General features: G+C 44.8%; 2 protein-coding genes across 2 annotated transcripts in view; one reads left to right on the top strand and one right to left on the bottom strand.

Annotated features, from left to right (window-relative positions):
* Positions 1-934: 934 nt before the first annotated feature.
* On the bottom strand, positions 935-2,166 carry fgf20a (fibroblast growth factor 20a; the record flags this gene model as incomplete). The annotated part of the gene is made up of 3 exons (XM_080837954.1): positions 935-1,180; positions 1,450-1,553; positions 1,893-2,166. The coding sequence occupies 3 exons, from the start codon at positions 2,164-2,166 to the stop codon at positions 935-937; spliced, it is 624 nt and encodes a 207-aa protein (XP_080694080.1).
* Positions 2,167-7,092: 4,926 nt separating this feature from the next.
* micu3a (mitochondrial calcium uptake family, member 3a) overlaps positions 7,093-9,392 on the top strand; it is a gene marked incomplete at both ends in the record, with an annotated part of 22,993 nt that continues 20,693 nt past the window's right edge. The window contains 3 exons of the mRNA XM_080836826.1: positions 7,093-7,204; positions 8,633-8,664; positions 8,920-8,998. Of these exons, the coding sequence (XP_080692952.1) occupies positions 7,093-7,204; positions 8,633-8,664; positions 8,920-8,998 (223 nt within the window). The remainder of the gene's footprint in view (positions 7,205-8,632; positions 8,665-8,919; positions 8,999-9,392) is intronic.

The following is a 9,392-nucleotide window of genomic DNA, read 5'->3' as shown; positions in this document are numbered from 1 at the left end:
CCCAGGAAATCAACATCTGAAACTCATAGGAAAATACTTTCTTCAGTCATCGAGTTAAAAAGACACAATAATGTCTATAGTGGTAAAAAATAAATCTCTCATTGCTTCCTCTTATATCTTATGCCTGTAAAAATATATTTTAAAAATAAATAAATATATAAAATAAATACATGTCCCAAAATGCATAAATTAAAAAAAGAAGAAAAATCAGGAGGAAAATTAAAAACTAACATAAGTCTCTTTATTGTCCATGCCAGTGTTTTAGATACAGAGTGAAGTCACTTAAGCACAAAGTAGGAATTCCTTCACAAGTCTTCAATGAGTCAGTAGTAAGAGTCCACCATTTACTGGTACCAAACAAGAGAGGTCCAAAGAGTGTACAGGAAGGATGGACAGCCAGTAAGCTCCTATTGGTCTGTTGTCCTCTTAATGTGGACAAACAAGCCTGTAGGATTTCATGGTCAGTGTCAGTTCTATGAAATCTTCAGAGAAGGTTTTAGCAGCAGCAGCAGCTCTAGAGGACAAATCCAATCAGAAGATGCCTGTAGTTCTGTGGTTTTGCCTTACAGTGAAGAGAATAAACAAGCAAAACCAAAATGGCAGCCCAACCTCCTCACAGACAAGCCTACAAGGGTGAAACAGTGATAACAGGAAACAGTGCTCCATTAATCTCCAGTGCTGGCTCCATCCTCCGCCCTTCTCTCAGGGGTACCTCTTGGTGGGAATGTTGAGGTGAGATAGGGTGTTTGGGGGATATGCTCCCTGCACCCTATCCCCCACCTCTCCGCAACCCTGCCTGAGGGGCGGCCAACGTTGGGCCTCCTCAGCTTCCACAGAACAGAAGAAGCCTAGGGCATGCAGGCACACTTCAGTGGCCAGGTCTGTCTTGGCGGTCCGGTGGGGAGGGTTGGAAACCCCCCCTCCACCCCTCTCCTCAGCTCTGGCCTAACACCTCTTTGTAGAGTTCTGGAACTCTATCGGGGTCCACTGGCCGTGGTAGGAAATGTGTGAACCGCTGGTGGCGGCGAGACCGAGCGCCATCCCGGGATGTCCCGTCTTTGTTCAGTGCCACAAAATAGGGCGAACCTTTATCCCCATGTCGATACAGGTTAGATGAATATGTGTTGTACCAGTTCTCCTCAAACTGCTCTCTGAAGATGCATTCTGCTGACAGCTTCTCCTAAAAGAGAGATGGGAAGAGAAATAGAATTAGTCATGTGTGAAAAAAGATGATTCCCTGCACGTTTAAACCAATATGGTTACACATAAAGGCGCCACCTATTGGCGTGCCCATATATTTCAAGTGTCCTGTCATCTCCAAGGAGAGATGCGGTCACTTGTAAAAGCTTATGTGTACCATATATAAATTAATACATGTACACTGGAATTAAAACAAATTGAATACAAAGAACGATTTAAAGCATATAGAGCGAAGAAAGGTGTACTTACAGAGCCATACAGTTCGCCTTTGCTGTTCATTCCCAGGTAGAGTCCACTGTCCACTCCACGGATGCTCACCATTCCCACTGCAAGACTGATGAATTCAAGTATACCTGCAATCCAAGAAAAGGAAATTCTTATAAATCTCTTGCGTCAAACGCTACAAGATGGCATTGGATTTTAGAAAAAAAGTAGAAGATAAAACTGCAGAAGCCAACATTCTCTGTAGATGATAAGTATGCAATAAACCACGTCAAATAACTTTAAACCCTGCTTGTCGCATTATGTTACATGTTAAGACATCGTTTAAGTACAAAACCCTTTTTACATTGATGTCAACTGTTGAGGCATAACCTAGAAAATAGACCAAGACTAAATAAAGATCTACGTCACTAAGCATTATACGTTAAAAATGTCTAATCAAGTGTAAAAAAAAAATATATCCTCCATACCGAATCTGCTGTGATCCTTTCGAGTGCCTTGAACTGTGGCGTCAGGCAAGATTTCGAGATGGAATCCGGTCCTGCAGTAGAGCTGTCTCCGCCGGAGGATCCCTTTCAGATGCGTTAAATCTGAGGAAGTGCTCCGGGAGAGTCTTTCCGCGGAGACCAGGTGCTCATTCATAAGGGCGGCAGTATCCCCCGCAGGCGTCAGGACAAAATGGGATCCGTGTCCGAAGCTCTCCAGGCCGTGCGAGAAACTGCCCACCTCACCCACAGCACCCATCACCAAACCAACAGACCCACTTTTTACCGTTGCAAATCCAGGAGAGCGGGAGTGAGTGAAGGGGGAAAAGTTAATGCGTGCGAGCCAATAGAAGCTTCCTTTGCTCGGCTTTTCACCTGCTCTGTGCTTTTTTGCGCAGTCCACGATTGCGGGTTTTTCAGTGCGTGTTTACATCCGCGCTGGTTGCCGTGAAGCACATGCTCTGTCAACCTCGGGATACTCCCAAACGCTCTGCTATTGCTCCGTGCGCTCCGGGTTTCCGCGATTCACTAGATGCGGTTCTGGAGGAAGCAGACGCTCCTCTCTCTTCCACACTGCGTGGTGTTCTGAACAGCCGTAGAGAGCAGAGCTCCTGTTTAAATCTAGTCCATATGTAAATGCCCTCTTGACATATGCTAATGAGACGCTTTATAGATTTCTTTTTGAAACATAACTCCTTGATCGTTTGATCGCTGCCTCACCTTTGATGCTTGGATTGATGCATCCCGCAGTCATCCCATAGAAGGATTATGGAGAAGGAAAAAAGTACAGTCAGCGATGGAAGATTATGAAAGAAGTGAAGAAGTATAGATCTTTTTAAGCGTGTGACTACAACTAATCGTCAGGGTAATCCCACAGTGTCGCAGAGGGATGCGCAAGAGGGGTATCGCGGGTTTTTTTTAACCCCCCTTTGGCTTCAATGATCTGATGCACCAGCGACGGCTGCGCGAGCTGGATTCTGTGGCGTGTGTGTCGAAGACGTGTGGCAGGTGGAAAAGCAATGGAGGGGAGGAAAAAAGGGAAAGATAGAGGGCGGTGCTTTGAGTTTAGAAGTGCGCTTACCGACAGAAAGCTTGGAGTGCTCCCCTTTAAAAGCTTCTCTCTCTCTCTCTCTCTCTCTCTCTCTTTCTCTCTTTCACTCTCTCTCTATTGTGCATGTATTGTATGTCTGTGTGTGACAGTATGTGCGCGTGTCTCATTGCATTAACAGATGAGAAAGTGGTTGGGTCCCCTTATTTCAATAATTGTCTTTTGATTGAGACGGAGTAAGAAACTTCCCCTTTGCGCAATTCCTTTCCCTACATGCAGATGTTACTTTATACGACCGTTCAGTCATAAAGCGTTGTTATGTGCGGTTGTTTGAAACAGTCGTAATAAACATCCCCGGGCACATCTGTGCAAATGCTATCACTTTACTGTCAGACTCTTTACTGAACTGCGCGCACCTTTGAAGACGTTTCTCTTAATTGTGGTTGAAGAAAGTATCAAAGAGCTGGCGATCAAAGTATAATGGTCTGACGTTGTTAGCCACTTTTTTCTATTTATGTTTCGCTTTACTTCATGAGGGCCATTGACAATAAAGGGAATAAATTGCTCTGAAGTCCATGTTCTCTCAAATAGCTAGTTACTGCGCTGACACTGATGGTGCTGCAAGGAAACACCCGATACCACAGTAGGCCTTCGTATCTTAACATCCCTCTGCCTTGATCAATATCTGCAGGACGTCTTAGATTTTTCACAGGCGTAGGCTGAAGAGCACAGTAGCCTACCTAGTGCACGCGACCCTGGCGTTGACTGATCAAATACTGTAGTGGATGTATCCCAATCGAATTGCAGCAAATGACCTAGCGACCACTTCCACACCTTGGTGATTCATCAAGGGCGCTCTCCCGAGACCACGGACCCACTCCCTCGTTTCCCAATGCTCATTAGTATTTATGATTTTCCAAAAATACCTTAAAACAAAATCAATGCGGCCCGTGAAGGCGAGATCAATCCAGACGCTCGGCGGATCGATACTGTACAATAGAGACGTCAATTATGTGCCGAATTCTGTGATGACATTGGCATTAGATAAATTGTTCGTTGCGTCTGATGTAAAGAAATCTGCGGGCATAGCCTCTCGGCTAATTTGTATAATTGCCCATTGTTTAGATAAATGTTTAATTTATCAAAGGAACTACAGAACTAACACACACTAATCGAATTGATGGCATTAAAGTGAACCGGACCATGAAATAATAGCAATCCATTATTCATAGAGAGATTGCTAATAGCGACAATGCTTTGATTTAGGTCACTTTTATCTTTGAAGATGTAGACCAACTAGTGATCCATGCTTGCAGGGTATTGAAGTTCAAGATTAACTTACAAAACATGTTGTCTTGTTGTGTTCTGTGTTGTGTAAATATTACTTTTGGGTGATGCTGAAACAGCATAGGCTACTTCAGTGCCAGAGAAAAGACGTTTGGGTACTTGGTTGCCTATAGGCCACCCGTTTACAGATAGCCTTATCCATCTTTGAAGCATTTCTGAATCAGACCTTGCATTTCATAAGGTTATACCTTAGTTCATAATTCACTAGACTCCAGTAAACATCATCATGCACAGCGTTGGAACCCAATCGAGCATCAAACCTGTAGGTTTTTTAGCCTAGTTAAAAACGCGGACTTTGCTCAGTGTTAACGGACCGGTGAACCAGAGAGAGCGCAACATCTCGCGATGAGAGGGAAGCTGACTCTCTCCTCAACATTTCAACATAGCAACAACAATGGCCGCTTGGCGCAGACTGGTCGTTGGAGTGAGCAGGCTCACAGGCCGGTCTGTCCCGCGTAGAGATGTCCTTGGATTCCGGGCAAAAAATGAGAAGACAGCACGGGGGTGGCTTGCCGTCGGGGTAGGGATGGCGACAGGAGGCGTCATGGCTTATTATTATTTTCACGAGCGACATGACAGCAAAAGGAAGGGACTCGGGCACAACATCAACGGCCGAGCTCTGCTTCCTTCTTTGCCCGCAGTAGCAGCTAAGGAAAAGGTAGGCAAACAAACGGCTGGTTAGGCTAATGCCACGTCGTCAGCATACTATATGTCAGTGACATGGTATCTGAAACTTAAATTGATCGACAGATGTATATATCATCTAGGCTATCAAAGTCTCTGCGAAAATAACGCCTCTCTAATAAATGCAAGCGACTACTGCGATGGATTGGGGCATTAGCAAGCGAATATGTAGGGTTTTCTCAGTGGGTTGCAGAAATCTGCCCGGACATATTGCGGTTCGTATTTTGAATCCCTTCTCTTAGAACTAATCTTTGTTGAGTCGTCATACTAGGCTAAACAACGGAAGCAATCAGCCTGTGATTTCTTGGAGATTGTCTTAAGCAGTGATGCGCACCGAACGGGCGCTCTCCGCAATGGGACGGTGCTGAAATGACAACGCCGCCTTTTGATCTTGATAATGTACTTCACTGGCAGTAATATCCGCACGGCTCCAATATATCCTGGCAAATACAATCTCCTAGGCCTACTTAATCGGCTGAGTTTACAGTGCATACAATTACAAGTAACCGGATCAGCAGCGCCCGTTGAGGCTTATCACCAAAGTTACTGACAACAAGGAATTATGAACAAACAAACGATTAGATGAGGTTAACCGGGCTCTCGACTGCCATTTGTTTAGTTCGCAGACCCTACATGACCTCAGTGGTCACTTTATAATCCATTAAAACATATAATTTTACCATTATGTAAAAAAAAAAAAAACACTTTACCATGAAGTAGAATACAATACATCTGTATAGTCTACTAAATTGGTTAGGCCTAAGGTCTTACATGTCTACTGACTGCACCACATAGATGGAAAAAATGCACAACAATCCATTCGTAATTCCATCCTAGTTTCTCATAACAGCTCTAAATGAGAAATCTGAGATTTTTCTCTTTTTTTCTTTTGTAATTGCCAAACTGTCTAGTGGAAGCCAGAGGGGGTGGATATTTTAAGGCAACTCAAAATAAACTTGTTCCACAGGACACATTTGAATGAGAAGCAATGGCATGGTAACTTTGCACATGCAGGCTTGTAAGAATGACTGACAGGGAGATGTGGCAGCGGGACTGCTTCAGTCGAACATTGGCCTGTCAATCACACACACACAAACATCCTCCTGAGCTGCATGCATTGATGACTGTAGAGATGGAGTAACACCATAAGAGTAAGGAATAAACGGTAAAAGAGGAGTGAGTCCATGGGAATAGATAGGTGGAGAAGAGGTAGATTAGAGAGGGGCATGGATAGCCGGTAGATTTAATCAGAGGACAAGCTTATTGTTGAGGTTATTCAAATTGTAGAAGCAGAAGTAAATTGTATAGGCCTATTGTTGAAGTAAAGAAGAAGGAGATGGAGGCTCAATAATTGGGTTGTTTTAATAATAGGGGTGTGTGTGTGAGTGTGTGTGTGTGTGTGTGTGTGTGTTTTAGAGGGAGGGAGAGAGAGATTGACAGATGGGTAGGGGGTAGAGTCAGATGTATAGAGGAACTGGGAAGGATAGGGCAGGCAAATGGATGCATGACTGGGTGAATGGGTGGACAGATAGTGGGAGGGAATGACTGACAAGAGGATGAATGGGAAAGGAAATGGATAGATAGATAGATAGATAGATAGATAGATAGATAGATAGATAGATAGATAGATAGATAGATAGCCTACTGTAGATGGATGAAGTGGTGGGGAAGAGCTGCCTTACTTCTGCTACCCCCCAGTGCATGTTTTTCACACAATTAAATGACACTATAGTCTGCCTTTGTCTTAGAAAACATGAAGCGCTTAGAAGGTATGATTTTCAAAGGAGTGTGATTAAGCATTAAGCTCTACTTTAGGTTCATTTACAACTGAAATGGTGCACCAGTGATTGTCCTTGTGTCGGGAAAGAAGGCATTTCCAAGATCTTTTCGCTCTCTCCTATACAATCCCATTTTTTTTTTTAATAAATAATGTAAATTGAATGCTGTTGGTCCGTGTTATAGGTCTGGCCTGCTTTTGGTAAGATTTCCGTATCCACATAGTCAGGATGCTGTGCCACTGGCCCTGTCTGTCATTGGAGAGGCCAATGCATGTTCTGTCCTTCTGCACAGGGTCGCCCTTTCGACTTTGAGGAGGGGGACGTCTACATGTCATCCCACGAGCACCGTTTCCGACTCTTCAGCTCGGTGGAGTATGAGGGCCAGCTCTACATGACTCCGCAGAACTTCATCGAGTCTGTCACCATGAGCGAACCCAGAAGTAGGAGACGCACTAGTAGCAACACAGACTCACTAGCATAGCATCCCTCTTGAGGAAATGCATGCTGTTGGCCACCCTGGGTCTCCTCAAGTTCAGCTGTTAGGATTGATCCAACAGTAGTGTAGAGGTCCTCTTGGTATTTGGGTTACTCTTTGTCTTCAATGATGCCCATCTGGGTAGAATAAGGGGGAGTCCATTCAAAATCAAGGCTGAATCATACTTCTGAAGGTGCAATGCTGCAATTCGTTGTATATGTAATGTACATCTTCCCCACCCTAAATCCAATGTATTCAATTTAATTTCATGCTCATAAGTATTCCTAAGGCAGGGTGAATAGGCCAATAAGACAAGCATATATACATACTGAATATATGGTTCTATTGGGACATTGATCCCTGTCCTGCACCTAATCAGTTACACATGACATGTTAAAACTTTACTAAATCAGCTCTCCCCTACCTCCACCACGGTTGCATGCGCGTGATTTAGCTCATGAGTAGAGGTAACAGGCAGAGAGGCTCCATCAATACTAGACAGTCCTAACCCCACCTTGCCTTTTAAGAAACGCCACTCTCTCGCTCTTGTCACCGCGGAGGCCCGCTCCCCCGGCATGTCGGCGTGATTAACTCTGACACCCAATTTGGCCGCATGCCAGGGCAGCGTGTAGCCGGCGGTGGGGACGACGCTCCGAGCGTGCAAGGGGAGAAATTACGGCGACAGCGGCGGGGCCCCTAATGGACTTTGTCATGGAGAGGAAGGCAGAGGTCTTAATGGGGAAGGGCGGATCGAGATTGAAAGTCGTTTGCATTGATGTCTCGACCCCTTCTCTGAGAGCCAGGGAAACGCAGTGAGAGGAGGGAGAGACAGAGAACACGGAGGGAGGGGGGATATTTGTTGCAACTAATGGCTGAAAGCACTTGATGGTCACTGACAACTATTGTCATTGCAAAACACATATGCTCACAATTTGATTACAGTGTATGTGTATGTGTATGGAGAAGAGCTGAAAGATCTAGGGCCGGAGGAGGAGACCGAATGGAGAAAAGGAAGAATGTGCTACATGCTATGCATGCTATGAGGACTGATACCAAACTAGGAAACTCCCCTTTCTCTCCTGCCCTTGATCAGATCCTCTCTCTGTCTCACTGAAACCATCTTGTGTATTACAGTAATTACAGTACTTTTACAGTGACAGATTGAGATCTATTTTCTTCTGAACTGATATGATCTTCTGAGCCCAAGGTAACAGTTTAAAAGGCTGTCATTTGAAATGATAACAGTGGATTGGATGAAAGGGAGTGTGTGCTTGCCTCTTGAGGTGACTGGGTCTGTGTGTGTACAGCTTGTGCTCTTACTTTAAAAGGCTCGTAGTGATCTTATCTAATCAGGCCACACACACTTTGTTTCTCTTCAACTCTCTCTTTGCAGGCAAGAAGCCCTGGAGGTCCCTCACCAAACAGGTTAGATCATACTCTCAGTTCATCTCTCTATTTGTCTGTCTGGCTCTCTGGTTGCCCCTCTTACTCTTTTGAGGAGTTTTTTTTATGTGTTTCAGTTTGTAGTTCTTCGTAGTTCCTCTGTACCAGTTTCTCTTTTTGCCCTCGTTCTCGCTGGAGAATACCATACAATGTTCTGAAGGGAACTGGTGCTCACATTCCTGTAGATCTCTGTAGGTTCATGTAGATGTGACATGCCATTTTCTCTTTCTGCACCAGGAGCTGGAGAAGACCCTGGTTGACACTCCGCCAGTGTGGAAGGGAACATCCAAACTTTTCCGTAACCTTCGTGAGCGAGGTAAAAATAAAAGTGTCCGCTCTGTTCAGCAGAGTTGTGTCCCCGGGTTTTTAAGAAGGGATGAGGGCAGCTATGGCTGAGACATGGAAGCTCATGGTGTGAGCAGTGACTAGGACAAGGTCACATAAAATCACTATCTGTGTCTTATTATGAGACACACACCTGCACACCCCTCACATACACACACACACACACACACACTACTGAAATTCTGTGCCTTTGCATGCTGACGAAGGTAGCATGTTTTCTCTGTAGTCTGCAGAGTGAAATGAAATGTGTGTAGCGTTCAGCTTCCCTGCTGCAGATGCTCTGTTTTCTCTGCATATGCTGTGACAAGCCGCAGTGTAAAACTGCACTTGGCTTGTCCTCTCCCTGGCATATGCTTCTCCCTCCC

This window comes from Sprattus sprattus, assembly GCF_963457725.1.
Source record: "Sprattus sprattus genome assembly, chromosome: 4".
Taxonomy (NCBI): domain Eukaryota; kingdom Metazoa; phylum Chordata; class Actinopteri; order Clupeiformes; family Clupeidae; genus Sprattus; species Sprattus sprattus.
This window is presented reverse-complemented; position numbering and strand designations above follow the sequence as displayed.